The sequence below is a fragment of the Nelumbo nucifera genome, chromosome 3, assembly GCF_055504915.1.
Source record: "Nelumbo nucifera cultivar China Antique chromosome 3, China Antique-T2T, whole genome shotgun sequence".
Taxonomy (NCBI): domain Eukaryota; kingdom Viridiplantae; phylum Streptophyta; class Magnoliopsida; order Proteales; family Nelumbonaceae; genus Nelumbo; species Nelumbo nucifera.
In genome coordinates, this window is record NC_142651.1 from 89461132 (window position 1) to 89480971 (window position 19840).

The following is a 19840-nucleotide window of genomic DNA, read 5'->3' on the forward strand; positions in this document are numbered from 1 at the left end:
GCCCCACTACCAGTTCGGAAGTTTTCACAATCGGCACCCCATGCCCTAACCTGTTTTGCCACCTTCTTTGTGCTAAGTCCTCCAATACCTCCGCAATCTTGACCCAGCCAAGTTTTCCCCTTCCCTCTGGAAAACAAATGAGTTGCCTTCAATTGTTTCCGAAGGTTTCAATTAACAAGATGAAGGAACCCCTTTCATTGCATCTCACAGTTTCAGAGTAGTTCTCCCTCCTTGCTAATCTCACTCCCCCAACCTGGTGAAGTGGAGGTTAACACCGCCCCATCAATGAATCCCTTAAACCAGTCCAGAGAATCCTTAAACATAATCATCATAGATCTCCTATCCTCTTTGGTTTTCACTGAAGAGCCTCCATTTGTTTCCTCAAACAAGAAAACTTTCTTTTCAACCATCACCTCCTTCCCACTTCATTGCCGGAGTAAAGCCCATGGCAGATTCTGAATATCTTGCATCCCCTTGGTCCCTACCTTCCATCACGCTAGTTTTATACCATTATAAGAGTAGTTCAGTTGTATAATTCATACCAGACATGGGGACCAGTTTATAATTAAAGGGGACCTGATTGTAATTCAGAGAAAACTTATGAGATAGGGACTCCTAATAAGAAAAGGAGCACAACTCTATATAAGAAAGAGAGGGGCGGCCTAGGGTTTAATGTGAGACTCTCCTAGTTCTCTAAAATCCTAATCTCTTAGAAGGATTTCTAGCACAAGTGCACAACTCCTGGTTCACCCCAACCCTCTTTTCTCTCCCTTTCTCTCTTGGATCACCATCCTCATTGTGAAAGGGAGCTTTGGAATGTTGTTGCTTCGTGTGGACTGGTTTAGAGGCCAAACAATTGTAAGGCTGAAATTTTGAATCTACATCTTCTTCCAGACTCTCTCAGTGCAAATCGACCTACAAATAGGTATGCAATTTAGCTAGTTTTTTAAACTATGGTTTTGTGCACCATCATGGGCGTGATCTTGGTTATTCAAGATGCTATTATATATTAATTTTCTGCTACATAAAGATTTACAAGAAACCACTAGAATCTTTCAGTTCTTCATTCCTTGTTCCAAGCACTTTTTTTCCATCTCTGATTTTTTTGGCGCCTAGTCCAATCCATGCACAAGTTGGCCCCGAACCCAATACAATGTGAAAGGTGATGCTTATATTGATAATGGCTAAGCATTCAAAGATTGTAGCTTATATAATTTTGAGGAAATATCATTGCAGAAATTAGACCCATGAGGCATGTTAAACTCTATTACACCTATTTTTGCTCCATTTCATTTTTAGGATCATAGTTCACTAAACAAAACCCACTTTACAAATGCTGTCCTTGTGCACGATATTTTCATTTCAAACCTAGTCGCTACCTAAATATATGCCCTTAAGACAATACCAAAACAACTAACATTGCAATATCAGACGAAATTTATTCCTGGCAGGCAAGATGACTCCGCAATGTCCTTAATTCCATCCAAGGATTTTAGATAGAAAATCACTGGTTCAAGACACAAATTCTTTTTTTTTTTCTTTTGGTATTTCTACAGAAATGGAAAATCAAGTAAAACAAATTATTTTAGCATTTTAAACACCCTTACAGTAATCTAAATCGAGCTACCTCTTCGCAATACCATTTATTCCAACTTCCAAACATTCGAAAATTAGTATACTGAGACATGGGGAGAGAGACTTACGCGGAAGCAACCGCTGAGACCCATTGAAGATTTTGAGGAGTAAGAGGAGCAGAGTAGCAAACAGCGCCAAATCCTCGCCGTTTCTTGTTCATTTGACGAAGGTTGGGCGACACTCTGCAAATATTCAGTGATTCCAATGAGCAGATTCTTTCATTAAATTTAAATGAAGCAATTTAGATATCTCTACTCACCTCAACGGATGAAAATGATATCTTGGATATCGAGAGTCGTCGAGGAAAGCGAACCGTTGTTTACTCTGTTGTAGCCTGCAAACGGAGAAAGGCTGTGCAGAGGTTAGAGTAAGAGATAACATCTCTCCTTTCTTGCTTCGTTTCTTCTTCGAATTCTCTCTTTGCAGTTCGCGAGAGCGGAGAGCAGAGAAAGACAATTAGGAGAGACGAGAGAGTATCGTTAAGAGTATCGAGGGAGAGAGAGAAGATTTATGGCGAGTGGGAAAGTTACAGGTGGAGTGTACTTTGCAGGAGTTTTCATGTGGCAGTGGACCCTAGGAGACGGGATGCTCCTCACAAATGGGCGCCTCAGATCATAGAGATCTGCAAAACAGGCACGTGCACATCAGGTCCTAGGTACACGACAAATGAGGTGGTACTATACACCAAAACTATTGTATACCATCTCATGAGGACCGTTAACGTGTGATGTTTTCCGCGTCATCTCATATTGACACGTCTCCCTTGCAGAAACGGTCAAAATGGAATCTTCAACTTAAACAACTTGATTGAATATCTATAGCATTACGTAAAATTGTTCTTATCCAATTTTAAGGGTAAATTTTTTAAACTACCTTTATGGTTTAGCTAATTGACTAAGTATATCCTTATTGTTTTAAAATTGACTAACACAACCCTTGTTGTTTCTGACAATTGACTAGCTTTTCCCTTACCGTCAGGTTTTGTTAATATTCCGTCAAAATTCATATGCACATGACATATAATTTTTTAAAACCCAATTTTACCCTCCACCTCACCTCCAACCTCTCGCTCTTCCCCCTCTTTCTCTCTCTTTTATCCAATGTTACCATGCATCGTCCCCTTCCTCTTCAAACCTCTCTCCATCTTCCCTCTATCTTCCTCCGATCATCAATCAATACTAGATTGTCGTTGGTTTCAAACCTTGCAAATCATTGCCTGGCTCCAAGCTCTCTTGGATATAACAATAGAAGCCATTGATGCATAAGCAGCACCACCGAAGAGATGGACAACAGTAGAGTTCTTTGTCTCTTTCTCTCTCCTCCTTCTCAAGTATAATCAGTGCTACCACCAGATGAATCACCCATTTTGATGGGCCAGCGCTATCGTCCATCTCTGTAAAGGACAAAAAATCAAAGAGGAAGAACCGTAGTCTGTAGGAGCGTTTGCGTCTTTTCAGTTTTCACTCCTTTTATTTTGACTCATGGAAAAAAGTATGTGTCCTCTTGTACTCTGGGTTTCAAATTTTAAAGACCAATTTTAAATCCAACAGCGTATGATCGAGGGAGGCTCACTTTTTACTCGGGACCAATTTTAAAACAGATGCAGGGTTCTCCGTCGACTTTGCTATCGTCCATCTCTGTAAAGGGAAGAAGAAATGGAGCATCTCCTTACTAGTCACCATCGTTCAAGGTTGGAGAAGAAGGCTGACGGTCTCGAGTTGAGTGCTGCTCGAAAATCTCCTTACTGGTCATCGCCGTCCAAGTCGAAACAAACAATCATGTTTTTGGTGTCTAGTCGTGTGCTGCTCGAAAATCTCCTTACCGGTCACCGCCATCCTAGTCTGCAACCAGATCCACTACTGTTCAAAGCTCCTTCAAATCCGTTCATAGATCCCGCCCATCCAAGTCTCCTTCTAAGTTCTTCCTGTTTGTTCTCTTTAATCCTTTGAACTGTCTTGTTTCGACCAAATCTGTTATTAATCAAACCTCCTCCATAGCTTCCCTCCTAATCTCAGATAAGGAAACTGAGATGGGATTATATATAGGGGAGGTGAGGGGAAAACGAAGAGGGGGAGGAAGTGGAGGAAGAAGATTACTACCACAAGTTGCAGGGATGACGACGATGAAGACCAGACTAGACTTAGGTGGCGAAGACCAGACTGAAGAAGAATTAGAGGAGCTTTCAAGGGTAAAACAGACATTTTAGTCTTTCGTTAATATTTTATTAACGGATTTAAAAGGTAAGGGTAGAACTAGTCAATTGTCAGAAATAATAGGGGTAGTGTCCATCAATTTTCAAACAATAAGGGTACACTTAGTCAATTAACTAAACCATAAGGGTTGTTTAAGAAATTTACCCAAATTTTAATCCAAGAGGTTGTTAATTAAGGTTATGTTTGGTTTGAAGGAAAATGCAGGGAAAGAAAGAAAAATGTAAGAAAGTACATTTTTGCAACCTTGCATTGGGAGTATTGGGAGTATCTATCAGGGAAAATCTATGCCCACATCGTTCTAACAGCCTTTTGCAACCTTGCATTGGGAGTATCTCCCCATGAAATAAAGTACACAAGTATAGAGATATTCTCGATGCATGGAAGTAAAGGCTGCTTGAATGGGCTTTGCCCTAACTAAAGCCGAACTCATCTAATCTCCCTTACAGCATGTTGCAACTGAGTCCATATTGGCTTCCTACACACTCCTCACTGCACATCTCAAATCAAGGGGAGATGTTCCCAATACATGGTTGGGATTTACTGTGGGGTGCATGTGGGGGATGCTTTGTATGGAGCCAATCCAATCATCTTGTAGCCTCACATGGAGAACATCTCCCATACTTGTATGTTCCCATTATGTGGATTCAAGTGCTATGAAGTGAGTGTAGGACCATTCGATGAACATCTCCCATACTTGTGTATCCCCAATGCATGGCTGCAAGTGATTTGAGGTGGGTGTGATGACCATTATATGAGGAGATTCGATTTATGGGGAGTTTGGATCTCCTCCCAACAAAAAAAAAACTGTCTGAACAAGTTCCAACATGATCTATCCACACATCTCATGCATGGTAAGATGTGTGGGCACAAATCATGTTTGAACTGTACTGGGATAGTTTTTTGTTGGGAGGATATTCCAACTCAGTTGATGGAGCAATAATGTAAGGGGTTTTTTATGCCTGTTAAATTAGCAGAACTGAATAGCTTTGTTATTAGGCATGTATTTAGTTAAATCAATAAAGAAAAAGGTTCTGGTATAAGTATGGATAGAGAAGTGATGGAGAAGAAGAAGAGGGAGATGAACAGAATAGGGCAAACAATCTCTGTAGATAGAGACACAGCTACCGCCCAATATGTTATATTCAAAAGAAAAGAAAATTACAATAATACCCCTGCAACTTTAATATATGAATAAAGACAAAACAAAACCTAAAATGGAAATGAAAAGGACCAAACTACCCTACAAAGACATTGTATTTTAACATTCCCCCTCAAGTTGGAGAATATATATCATACAGCTCCAACTTGTTACAAATGTATTTCATCCGAGCACCGCTTAAGCCATTGGTAAATAAGTCGACTAGTTGATCTTCAGATATGGGGTAGTAATCTCTCCACTAATCACCTTCTCTCTCATGAAATGACAATCCACTTCTATGTATTTAGTTCTTTCATGATACACTAGATTAGAGGATATATGAATGGTTGCTTGGTCTAGTAACAGGTGTCTCAACCAAACCAACTCACATGTAGTGTAGGCCATGGCTTTGTACTCTACCTCAGCACTATTCCTAGCCATCACATTCTACTTCTTGCTTTTCTAAATAATCAAATTTTCTACCAAAAATATGCAATAAGCAGTTGTTGATTTCCTATCAATAATTGATCCTGCCCAATCAGCATCTCAGTGTCCTTCTAAGGAAAGTTCTATCCCTTTCTTATACAAAAACTTTTTACTTGGACCACCCTTCCAATAGCGTAGAACTCTAACAATATATTCCCAAAGCATTGTCTTTGTGTTCTACATGAATTGGCATAATAACCCAACACTAAAGGAAATGTCTGGTCTTGTGATGGTAAGATAAATAAGTTTTCCAACTACTCTCCTGTATTGTCCTGGATCAACTAGGGGTTCCCCTCACTATTGGATATCTTCACATTTGGATTTATAGGGGTATCCACTGGCTTTGCCCATAATAAACCAATCTCTTCCAACAAGAAAACCACATACTTTCTTTGTGAGAAAAAGATTCCCCAGTTTGACCTTGCAACTTCTATGCCTATAAAATATTTCAAGTGCCCCAAGTCCTTAGTCTGGAACTGGCTTTATAAGAATTGTTTAAGCTTTTCAATGCCATACTCATCACTTCAACCAACACACTTTACCTTCCTCCCCCTAAGCAACATACCCAGGAGGTTCCTCCATATACACCTCCTTTTCTAGGTCCTTGTGAAGAAATGGATTTTTAATATCCAACTAAAACAAAGGTCAATCAAAGTGTGCACCCAAGGAAATAAGCACCTGGACTAAACCCACTTAGCTATAGGTGAAAAAGTATTAGTATAATCAATTCCATAGATTTTTGTATAACTTTTGGCTACAAAGTGAGCTTAATATCTCTCAACACTACCATCGGCAAGATGCTTAACAATGTAAATCCACCGGCAACCAATTGCTTTCTTCCCTAGAGGTAGAGAAGTAAGGTCCTAAGTACATTGAAGAGCATGAAATTCTTCATCCATCACCCTCTTCCATTCCAGAGAATGAAGAACATCATGAAGAGATCTAGGAACAAATAGAGAAGATAAAAGGGATACAAAATTCCGATAGGATGGGGATAAATGGGCAAAAGAAACATAACGAGATATAGGATGTTCAGTACAAGAACATTTACCTTTACGAAGCACAATGGAGAGATCTAACTGAGATGGATCCATCGACAAAGTAGCTGATGATGGCTGAGATGGAGCTAGAAAGGCTAAAACACAATACCACGAGGGCCATGAGCACACATGCATTGGAGCGGTGGTCGGATCAACTCTTGAGCAACAAGAGCAATCATAGACACCTCCTCCATTGGTAAGGGAAGAGGAGGTGGGGATAAAGTATCAAGAGAAGTAGACTTAACTGAGGAGAAGAAAGGAACATTTTCAAGTAAGGTCACATTGGGAATAACAAAGAAGCAACAAAGGGAAGGGCTGTAGCACTCATATCCTTTTTGGGTTCGAGAGTACCACAAAAAGACTTATTTAAGAGCATGAGCATCCAATTTCTCCAACGGTAGACCCAAGCAATAAACAAAACAAACACAATCAAAGACATATGGAGGCAAAGGGAACAGAGATTGTGAAGGAAAGAAAATAGAAAAAAAAGGAGATGAGCCACTTAACACAGAAGATGGCATACGATTAATGAGAAAACAATATGTAAGAAAAACATCACTCCAATATTTTTTATAACCAACATTTGAATCAAAAGTGCCCAATCAATGTCAAATAAATGTTTATTCTTCTACTTAACTACTCCATTTTGTTGTGGAGTAGAGGAGGAGGATAATTGATTTATTATGCCATGAGATTCAAAGAGCACATGAAACATGCATTGGAAATATTCTTTTGCATGGTTAGACTGGAAGTATTTAATGGAGATGCCAAATTGATTCTTAATTTCAGCATAAAAAAGGAGAAATATATCAAACACTTTTGTACGAGATTTCATTAAATATATCTAAGTCATTCTTGAATAATTATCAATAAAGGAAATAAAATATTTAAAACCATTGTAAGACTCAATTAGAAAAGGACCCCAAACATCTGAATGAACAAGTTCAAAGAAACTTGAAACTCTAGTAGATTCCCTTGAAATAATCGAGACACGATGGTATTTACTAAGCTGACAAACTTTACATTGTAACTCATAAACAAACAGAACATCTGGAATAAGACTCTTAAGAGCTGGAAGAGAAGGATGACTCATCTGACAGTGCCATTGCAACAGTGTAATAGAGGAATGAAGAGTTGTCTGTAATGCACCATCATCGAGATAATACAATCCTCCAGCTTTATTAATTTACTAATAGACATAAGACTAAAAGGAAATTTAGGAACATATAGAACTGACAACAAAGTGAAATCAGAATGTAAAGTAACAACATTGGTAGTAGAAACAAAGGAGGTAGTACCATGAACCAAAGTAACTGACTGGGTGGTAGGGAAGGGGATGAGGATGCAAATAAGTCTAAGGACCCAGTCATGTGATATGATGCCCTAGAATCAATAGTTCATGGTTTATAAGAGGAAACAAAACATGTTGTACTTGACTTTGCAAGAGTTGCAGTATAATTGAAAGAAAAAGAAGACAGACAAAGTTTTTCATACTCTTCTTGGGTGATGGAAACCATTTCCTTCTCCTTCCTAGTACCTAAAGTAGTGGAGTGATTTCTTGTAGCACCAATATCTCCTTCTACAACAGCATGATTGGCCCAAGTACATGCTTGGTGGCCCATGTAGATCATAACAATAGTTCATAGTATGTCCTTCCTGTCTACAATTGCTGCATTCTTTGATCATTCTTCGTCCTCCAACACCGACACTATGGCCTCTAAAATTCCCATCTCTATTGCCACTACAACATCCTCTCACACCACAGTTACCCCCTCTAGGATAGTTGCTTCTACCACGTGAGCCACCTCTAGTTGCGACCAGGGTAGAATTTTCTAATATTGGAGAACTATCTACTTGTGGACTCGTAACCCTTCTCACTATAGAGAAAAAACTTCCGATAGTGTAGGTATATCACCGCTACCTAAAATCTAGGCACACATCGGTACGAATTCAGACTTCAATCCGGAAAGAAAATGTGCCACATCCAACTGATCTCTTTGTTGTTTTTGCACATTGAGATCAATCGAAAGGGACTGATAAAAATCCAACTCATTTTGTAGACTCTTCGATCAAGCATAATACTTTTTCACACTTTTATCACCTTGTTGTAGTTAATATTCTTGATACAATTGATAGATTCCAGTTACATTGTCTTGTCCCGAACACAACTACTTAGTATGTCCCCAAATTTTTTTCGCAGTATCAAAGAACATTAAGTTCACATTGATATGAGGTTCTAAACTATTCCAAAGACATGTCATAATCTATGCATTCTCGTAGATCCAAGCATTATACCCTACAGCTCTTGGCTCTAGTTTATTTTCTTTAATATATTTTAACTTTCCTCTAGCCATCAAATTTACCTCAACCAACTTTGCCCATGGTACATAATTGGTGCGATTAAGTTTAACTGGCGTCATCTGTACAACCATGAAATCAGGTTGTACTATCACACTAGTTTTGGATTCACTGCTAGAGGTAGCCATTAGTTATTTTTGCAACACTCTCCCAAGATGAACACCTTCCTGACTCAACAATAGCATTCAACTGACTTAACTATTGGTTCTGAAACTTCAATAGCATAGCCATAACCCCTAAACCTAGAATATTAGCATAAAAACTTCTTTTATGAGTTAACCAACCTCATGATTCCTAGAAAACAACCCACCAAACACATAAACCACAAACAACAATCAATCAAATTTCACATTTAGAGTCCCTTTTCGAACTATCAAGTAGAGGGATTCTAAAACACCATCAAGTAGTCAACTAACGATGCAACTTGAGGCATAGAAGGCTCTTAACCTTTTGGACCATCACTCCTTTTAGGTTCCTCTCTTCTCGTATTAGTAGAAAACCTCAACCGAACTAGTTATAGGCATCCTTCATTGATGTAGTCAGGAAACTCGATCAACTAAGCTCTGATACCATGTTATCATGCCTGTATTTAGTTAAAAAAATAAAGAAAAAGGTTCTGGTATAAGTTTGGATTAAGAAGAAGAAGAAGAAGAAGAAGAGAGGGAGACAAGCAAAATAGGATAAAACAATCTTTGTGGAGAGAGACAACTTGCCACCCAATATGTTATATTCAAAAGAAAAGAAAATTATAGTAATACCCCTATAACTCTAATAGACGAACATAAACAAAATAGAACCTAAAAAGGAAATGAAAAAGACCAAACTTCGCTACAAAGACACTGTATTTTAATAGGCTTATCACTGTATCATTTAGAAATATGTCATGAACTAGGGAACAGGCAAAGACAAAACAATAAGCCATTCAATTCAGCCTATTCAACTTTGTCAAATGATCCTTAACAAAACAAGTAGGGATGCAACTTGAATTAGGTTTGGTTGGGAGTTTTGTTAAATTTTCAATGGGCCTAAACCCAAAACCAACCCAATATAGATGAAAATTTTCAAATCTTATAACTTGATCGAAAACCCTAAAATTAGGGTAGGGATCTGCTGCCAACCTTGTCTTAATAGGCCATTGTAGCGTCACATTGGGAACATCTCCCTTGTCATTCATGAAGAGATGTTCCAAATATACGATTGTAATGGTCAGTTGGAATGTTGTTGGCACGGTGTATTGGTATTTGATCTGAACTCCTAAAATCAACCTATCCCATGTGAGATAGTGATTATTTTGGACGATTTTCTCATGATTAGTTCCAACAACTCTTATAAGTATTTGAAAATATCCATACCAACAGGCTAGGCTTGATATGGGTTTATGTATAACGTATATCCAACCCATAGTTACTTTTTTTTTTTTGTAACAATAACATTAATACTGATTCTGACAATAAGTCCTTTAGGACTAGCTCCTAGATCCACTCCGGGCAATCTTGAAAATACAAACCTAATTCTTTTAGGCTTTTCATTGCGAGGCTATGAGCCACACTGCTCATAGTCCTATTTACTAAAGAAAAAGAGATTCTTTTATTTTTTATAGAGCTTAAAATGTCTTGAACTAAGAAGGCTGCATCTTTAGCCACTTCTAAGGAACCTCTATTCACAACATTACTAAGTTTTGGCAGTCACTTTCTATACAAAAGGAGGATGCGCCAAGCTGAGAGATTAACTTTACCTTGTAGAGATGTTGCTGCTTCAACTTGAATGGGAAAACTCACTTTACAATTACTAAAAAGAGCAGCCACCACTTTGCTATTATAATCTTTAGCAACATCCCCAAAACCTGTCAACTCTCAAGATACAAAGCTACCATCAATATTAATTTTCAAACACCCCAAAACCGGAGTAAACCAAACAGAAGTTCTAGTGATATGATCAAGAGTTAGGGAAGAAAGCTGATATATCCTGGTTAGGAAGTCAATTTCCTCTCCTTTTATCATCCTACCAATAAACAATAGAGTAGTATAGGGATCTATAGGAGTATTTTCAAAAATAAATGCATTTCTACTTTTCCATATTGACCATAAAATGGTTGAAACATATCTTCCTTCTTTTCTTTTTTATTTGAACAAAATTCAACCCACCATTTAAACCATAAGTAGAAAAGATGTAAAAGACTCAACATTTTGTTCTTAGGTTTAGGGTGTAGTGTATTCATTTCTACTACGATTCGCACATGGCATGAGTGGAATGGAGTAGAGTATTCATTTTGTGTACCTATTAGTATCATCTATATTGGACCATACTCTCAACTTGTACCAATTGGTATTTATTGATAAGAGGCCACATGGCAATGGAATGATTTATGTTTATTGGTTTCACTTTTTTAACACATTTTCATTTCCAAATTCTAGAATGTGTTTTTATTTTTTTGGTAATTTAAGAAATACAATAATTAAAATTTTTGAATTGCATATGTGCATCTTAAAAATTCTAATTAATATGATATTTTTAACTTAGGAGTATATATATTTATGTAAATATTACTTAATAATTTAATTTGAAGCAAATAAGTAAATAATAACATATTGATTGTTTAAAAATAAAGAATATTATTTACAAAATTGACTTAGTAATTTTTAAGAATTTAAACCCACTGATTTGATTTTTTGGGTAGTTTATAAAATTAAAAAGAATAAAATTAGAATTTGATTAAGTAGTTAAAATATGATGGTTGTTTTTTGTTTTGTGTCTTTGACTTTTTGATTAATGGATCTTGTACATTTTCAAGGATTTAGTATATTTTAGATTAATTATATAATACATTGGTTGATATATTATTCATTTAGTTATTTCATATAAGCTATTAAAACATGCATTTCTTATGTGTTTCTACCTTTTTCATAGTTATTTTAATCTTAAGCCCCATTCGCTTTTTGGAAAGTTACTTACTCGGGTAAGTGCATTTACCCATGTTCTTTTATTTCCCAAGTAAATAAGAGAATGGTTGTTTTAGCCATAAACAAGCCGTTATTAAAAGAGACAATTTTGTCCCATCCAAGTGTTGGCAACTTTCTCCTCACGTGGAAAGTTACTTAACTAGGGAAAATAAATTTTTTATGGACCCCACATAAATAAAAAAAAAGAATGTGGGTATCTTGGTCAATGAGAACCAAAATCCCATCGACCAACTTCCCCCTCACAAAATCCAAAAAATGAGTGGGCCCTTATATCTAGTGTTATTAATGTACTTGTGGGACTTTCACAAATATATCCAAGTGCATCCATATCTTTTGGTTGCATCCATGTGTATTCAAAGCGTTTCATGTGCCTATTTTTAAGTTTATCAACACATGTATAATAACAATATTTTGAACCTTACCCTGGACCCAACTTATGAACATTCCCAGTATTTTTAGTGAAAGGTATGTTTACAATTTTTTTCATTGTCACCATGGCCAGCCTCAACCTAAAGGGCTTGATACCTGATTAAGACGGACTAGAAACAACAACAAATTTTAGTTTGATAAAAAGCTTATTGATAACCAACAAGTTAAAATGATAATAATAACATAATTTACTATTTAAATATCTATAAAAAATACTTAAGTTTTTAGTATGTCTTAAGGATGCTAAAAATATAACGGCAAAGATAAATTAAATGTGTTGTTAAGACATTATTTTTCATGAATCTTAAAAAATTAGGGCATGGAGATTAGTTTTTGTTTATTTGATAGATTCAAAAGTTCATGGAATCTTACATCTCTCCATTCAAGCTAGGGTATTTGCTATTCCAAATCCATATATAATCCGAAGACAATGGTCATGAACCTGCTAGCCCTTGGACATTTGTGCGGTCATGAACTGTTTCAAGACCTTTTGCCGAGTATAACGGTTCTGCTCTTCGTACATTATCTTTAGATTGTCCAATATGTCCTTGGCCAGCTCGATCTGATCGAACTGCCTTTGTATCGGATTGTCCAAGGAGGCAATGATGTAACACCCGGCCGGGAAATTTTTCTCTTCCCACTCTTGGTAGTCCCTCCTACGGGCCTTAGAAGCCCTATCACCCGGACATTCCGGGGCACGGTTTTTAGCTACTTTGTCCAATTTTTTCAGACGTTAGGACCAGCATAAGGTTACGATACCAGTCAACATAGTTTGGTCCTTTAAGTTTGTTGTCGTCCAACAGCTTTGCAAATTGTCCGTTTGCCATTTCTGGTAAAAAGCAAACATCAGTCCACAACCTAATTTGATTCATGTTATCTACATAGATGTGTCTTTTAATCTATTTTCCATTTCCATTTGTTCATCTCCGAGATTTCCTTTCTATCTCAGTGACGGAGACTGCGATTATGTCTCTGAAAATGTGGGAAATCACATAGGGTGCATGGAACCAACTATTTCTGCTACATAACCCTACCACCTTTCTGTGAAGGATCATATCCACTCATCACATGAGCTTTCCCTTTGACCTCTGTCAGACAAGGTTCATTGCCATTTTAGGTTAAACTTTTCTGTCCAATGAGTGCTCACCCATCATATTCGTGAACGCCAAGGTACCGTGAGAGATTCTTCCATTTTAGGATAGGCCCCTCCCACATCGGTCTATGACGCCCCTATCATCTTATGAAACATTCCAACAGATCCAGCAGCACTTGGATAGCCCAATTTTATGGTGCGTCTCCTCATAACTGAATGACCCATCTTCATGCTAATGATGAAAGGCCTTTAAAGAGTTCATCATATGAATCTCCCTATCACATGCACTCATATTTCAGGAGGGAACAAAAATTACGCCCTAGTTTGATTTAGGTCAAACCAAAGTGGCTCCCACCAACTTTCATAAAGTCAGATTTTGGTGGGCCCTAAACGGCTAGGGTTCCACACGGTTCCTCTTAGGGGAGGTGTGGGGCCCACCACGAAGGGAGATCAACCAATGATCTTTCGGGACTCCATGGCAATGATGTGCATTCAGCCATGGTGTGCGCAAGAACCACTATCGTATCTGCATGGGCCAAGTGCTTAGGGCCCATGTACGTTGCACATCACACATCCATACATCACATGCAATGATAGAATTGATCCAATCAATTAATATCTGTAAAGCCCATTATTAAAGCCAAATTTAATCCATAATATGACTGATTAATATTATCTAGGTATATGGGTTGAATATCAGTTAGCAGTTCGGTCCATATAGCTTTTCTGCAGTTAGTGGGCTTTAGCAGTTTTAACTCCTTAAAACTGGGCCTTACAAGTGTGGGCCGAATTATGTCTTTCAATTAAATATCAATCTCTTGACCCAAGAGTGGGAAATTAGGGCTGAGAACAGTCCCCATCGAATCACAGATTCGGTCCAACTAGTTTGGTCCAATTTGGTTCGATTGGGTCTAGGGTTTGATTTTTAATTCAAGAATTAATTCAAGAAAACGATCTGAAATTAATTACTGATCAAAGACCAACCGAAATCAGTAATAGGTCTGTTCGCACATCTCCCAACCTACAAAACAGATGTTAGATCACAGTTTGCAGTTTCATAAACTGCAAATCGCAGATAGCGATTTCCTTATCAGCGAACTCTCCTTCTCTTGCGCAGCCATCTTCGATCATGAAATAAAATAAATAGAAAACCCTAAATTTTCTTTTAATATTACATCAGATCAAGTTCTTATACATTCAGTCTAGAAATTTAAAAAAATTAATTACAGACCAAAAATTAATAGAACTACAAAATTGCAGATATCCTGCGCCAATAAAGAATTCGATCTCCTTTGTACGAACAACCCATAAATCAAGAAAATTTTAAACAAATAATTCTAAATAAATTTCAGATTTATAAAGAATTAATTTCAGATCATTCGCCCTTGATCTGGGAAACAATTTCCCAGAAAAACCACAATCTACACAAATCGGGTAGAACGCCTTTTGCCCATTTGCACAGGTATAGATCTGATTTATTTCGGTTCAAGATTTGAACCTGGCTCGGATACTACTGAAGGGATAAGAGATCCATCATATGGATAGCCGAACCCTGCAGATCGGTAGGGCGAAATTTCAAAAATTTCTCTCTCTCCCATGTGGGAATCACATTCCCTGTTTTAGAAAATCAGTATTTAAAAGGATGAATCTTGAACCAAGAACCGGACCAGATCTGAAACCAAAAGGTAGGAGAGGGAGGTACCTGATACGAAGAAATAATATCTCCCAATGAAGGTGTTCACACCCAAGGAAAACTCCAAAGACTGCTCCCACTGAAGATGACACAGTGTAGGGTGGAGTAGAATCAGCAGGTTCTTCACAAGAACCAAATCCTTCAACAAGAATTCGATGGAGGGTATGTGAGCACAACTTCAGATCAGTTTTTCTCCAAAAACTGATATCAAGAACCTTTCTTGATTGCTCCTACAGTGGAGATCGAACTGGCAATGGTGGCAGCAAGAGGAGGGCGCAAGAGCAGAAGATGGCGCAGTCTTACTGTAGTTGTCTTCTCTCTTTCTGTGATCTAAGATCAGTTGTGTTGAGATGAATGGAGGTTCGCCCTCCTCCTCCTTTTATAACCTTAAAGAGAGTTCCTAATCCAAATCTGTATTTGAATCAGAAGTTCTCTTTAAGAGACAAGGATAAGCCCTTATCTTATCTGCAAATTAGATCAACCCTCCTAATCTCATTAGGAACTTCTTGATCCAAATCTCTATTTGGATCTAGACTCTCTAAGTGGATAGGGATAACTCCCTATCCTATTTGCTAATCCAAATCCCAGATCCGCCCCCTTCTTTAACTTATCAAATTAGACAAGTTCGAATTGGGCTTTAGACCCATTAAGTCCATGTGCTCACTAACCTTCTAGACTGCTGCCCAGTTGGGTTTCCTTGTATGGCGTGGGACCCAAACATTGATATACACATCAGCCACATGGATTCAGCCTAGCCTTACAAGGTCTGTCCGAATTTACTGTTATGGATAGTGAACCCCTGAGCCCATCAGCATGGGCTCTTAATAGGCCCAACACTTACACTAAGTGGTCCCTGGGCCAAGCCACCTTATAAAAAACCAGGGACTGTGGGCAGATGCAAGATTAGCCCATTAGGTATTACCCTCAATGGTCTTACACTTAACTTCTCAGCCCATAATGATCAAACACTGCCCAACAAGAGAGGACCTCTCCCTCGGCTGCAAGGAACAGTGCTGCACTCTCTACTCACATGAATCCCGAGAATTAAAATTTTAACGATTGAAATTGGCAACCGGCAGCTTCGGTTTCCATTAGAGAGAGTGCATCCCCGACCATTACCTTTGTCTGACAAAGGGGCTGATCCTGCCACTATGATCACCCACTCAGATGAATTCTTGGATTGTCCCAACATACCCAAGTTTTGACCCCCTCTAAGGATCTCACTGGTTGGCATATCAAAGACAACCCAATCCGACACCAAGTGCAGTATCATAATTGAATATAGGGGTTAGGTGTAACATTCCAGTCTTACCCACTAATCACCAAAGTCCAGGGCAATACTGGAATTCTGGTCCAATTTAGGGTTTCAAGTAAACTTACACTGCATGTACCTCGGGTCTCACCCTAGCGGCTGAGACAGGCTATCCCAACCAACTTGGTGGCATATCAGTGTCAGCCTTATCAGGATAAATCTCCCTAGATCTATCCAACGGCTGTGAACATTCTAAACTAACACGAGTCTCATATGTGTCCAATTTAAGGGTATTACGCAGAAACACACCATAATAACATGAATCAAATATGTAGTTTATTCATTTACATTAAATGTCATAAGGTACATCATTCGATTGGAGCTAAGGGCATACGCTGTCTAACAAGATAGATAGATATACCACGTTAGAGTTGCTTTCATTGCTCCAAACTCCCTTACCAATTTTCTCCTTTTCTTTAAACTAGAGAATGAACCCCCATCCTAAGTATGGGGTTAGTATTCTATTTTTTTTTCTTTTATTCATTGTAATTTATGTATTTTAATAAACTTTGTTTGGCACTCATTTTTTGTTATTTAATGTAAAAGATTAAATCAAGTGTTATTTCTAAATAATAACTCACTTTGTGGATTTTACATCATTTAAAATAAGTTTTTTTTTTCTTTTTAGTAGAGGTTACTCCCACTAACCTTTTTGATTGTGGAAGTTCCATTTGAAGCTCATGCTTTTTTAGTGGGTAGAGACATGTTTGAAAAAGCAAGTTTTTGTTTGAAAGGGGGAATAACCATTTTTGAGATGCTCTTTCTTGAGAAAATAAGATGCTACTTGTTTGAGTGAGAAGCTCTCTAATCTCATATATAAATATATCTATGAGAGGTGAGAGACGTTTGGACTTCCAAAATGTCTCCCACCCTCTCCTTTCTATTCCCTTCCAGCTATCTTTTGAGACATTTGGAATGTCTCAAACATCTTCTCCCCCAAGTAACCCCTTACAAGTGGTTCACACCCTTTCAAAAAATATTGGCATCTCATAGCCTAAATAACTCTCCCAAACATCCCAAATGTCTCTCACCAATCACAAGTTCATTTTCTTCATTTCAATTTTTTTTTCTGTTTTTGTGTAGTTATTTGAACTCTCAACAATCATTTTTTGTTAAACAAGATCAAGGGTATCTCAACATCTTAGAGGCATTATAACTCTATTAGTGTCTTACCATTCTAGGTTTGTTTTCTTTAAATTTTTTTTCAAGTTACATTTTCTTAACTCTTGTTAGTTGTTTCTAGGGTAACCAAGCATAGTAGAGAATATTAAGGGCTTGTTGATTTGCTAGTAAGTTGAGCAGGGGAGTTGGTCAATGGGAAAAGCTAACTACCTTTCCTACATTTGTTTGGTAAACCATGCCAGACCCATGGTATGTAAACTTTATTCTGACTAAATTATTTGGTCACTTGGGAAACACTTTCTCTTCTCTTATCTAGGTTTTCCCATCATGGAGGGAAAGAGGTCAAAATCAATTAGACTAAAATGCTCTTTCAAGAATAGAGATTGGAGCACGAAATTTTCTTCTCCTTAATTTCCCAACCTTGTTTGAACCAATCACCATTAATACAGGGGAGAACCTCCTTCCTTCTATCTAGTTAAAACACCATTATAACATAATAAAATTAACAAAATAAAAAACAACTGTTCAACTAAAAATATGAAAATATTTATGCAAATTTATAAGATGAGTTTAACCCACTTCTAATGAGTTTATCCCATTCTACCCTATTAAATAGGCTTCTTAAAACAAGGCCATGTTCACTTTTTAGGAAGTTACTTACTTGGGTAAATGCACTTACCTGGGTAAGTGTTTCCTAGAAATCACTTACTCGGGCAAGTGCATTTACCCATGTTCTTTTATTTCCCAGGTAAATAAGACAATGGCTGTTTTATCCATAAAGATCCATTATTAAAAGGGGCAATTTTGTTTCATTTACGTATAGGCAACTTTCCCCCTGAGTGGGAAAGTTACTTGACCATGCACCCAGGATATGGGTATCACTAAGGGAAATTAAATTTTCCATGAACCCCACATAAATCTAAAAAAAGATCATGGGCATCTTGGTCAATGGGAACCAAAATCCAATTGACTAACTTTCCCCCTCTTAAAATTCAAAAAATAAACGTCCCTTAAATGGTCCAAAATTGTTCATTTTGATCCAAGGATAAAAATGATAACATATGAAAAAATGATCAACTTACTCACAAAAATGGTTGAGGCAAAAGAATATGGATAAGGTAAATTGTCTCATTCAGATATGACAAAATAATACTACAAATGAGCAAGGATTGAGAAATAATAGAAAGAGTAGAAAATAGGGTAAAAAAACTTAAATCTCCCCTGAGATTTTGGGCAAATACTTACACCTCCTTTCAAGTTTCTAAGGGGACTTAAACCTCCCTTGCTACAATAATACGTTGTTATATTTGATATAAATGATAAAAAGACATTTATACCCTTTACTATTTTTCAAATTTTCAAAGAGAACCACTGATATTGGATCAAGTTCATTAAAAAGAGAGAAAAAAATATGTGAAGACAAGAAATGATGTAATCAATGCATGGTGCTGATTTGCAACAACATCAACAACAACCACAACCATAGCAACAACAACATTGCCTACAACCATGGATGGTGATGTAGTACTTGGCGACGACACCGATGATGTAGCATGAGATTATGCCGCAACATTATCCACAACACTACATGCCTTACCATTATCAATAATAGCAACTACAAATACAACAACAAAGATCCATTGATGAGAATAAGATGATTTGGATTTGTAATCTTCATTACTAGATGGGTGAGAGTTACTATTGGACTTTCATCTCATTAGAGATTAAATCCATTTGGTATTTAGTAGATTAATTACATAACAAACGACACCTACACTTGCACTTTGAAAAATGGTTTCAAAGTTCTTATCAAAAGTCTTTGTTTCAACTTATTTTCTATTCCTTTTAAGACATGTCCCACATTAAAAAATTACTAAACTTTCTGTAGGGTTTTAAATAAGAGCTTGCTTACACTCCTTAGAAGTATAGAGACTTGCTATCGCACAATGTGTGTGATGCATTTGTAATGAGGCGCTTTAGAGGCACACTTCGTGTGTACCCACATGGTTCGTGTGAAATGATGGTATTTTTGGTGTGATGACACTTGATGTGATGAAATGATTTGTGATGACATAGTGTGAAATTGTAGACTACAAATTTTGCCAAATCGCAAGTTGCAAATTGGGAAAAATCGTATATCACAAATTATATCATTTGTGAAATCACAAAACCACAGGTTGGAACTTGTGATTTGCTAATTGTGACAAAAAACCGCATTTGTTTCGAACCGTGCATAAAGGGGTATTTGAGTCTTGAAGGACGAACCATGACCATTGACATTTTAAGTTAATCCAAGGGTCATGACTTGATTGAGTGTAAACATTTAGGTGGTGTTCGGTTTCATGAAACAACCACGAGATA

The 19840-nt window shown here is 37.4% G+C and overlaps 1 protein-coding gene across 1 annotated transcript in view; it reads right to left on the bottom strand.

Annotated features, from left to right (window-relative positions):
* The window catches only part of LOC104587675 (cold-regulated 413 inner membrane protein 1, chloroplastic-like), a 50158-nt gene extending 48032 nt beyond the window's left edge, over positions 1 to 2126 (bottom strand). The window contains exons 1-2 of the mRNA XM_010245370.3: positions 1895 to 2126; positions 1704 to 1817 (exon numbers count right to left, since the gene is read on the bottom strand). Coding sequence (XP_010243672.1) covers positions 1704 to 1817; positions 1895 to 2016 — 236 coding nt within the window. The 5' untranslated portion in view covers positions 2017 to 2126. The remainder of the gene's footprint in view (positions 1 to 1703; positions 1818 to 1894) is intronic.
* Between the last annotated feature and the right edge of the window lie 17714 nt (positions 2127 to 19840).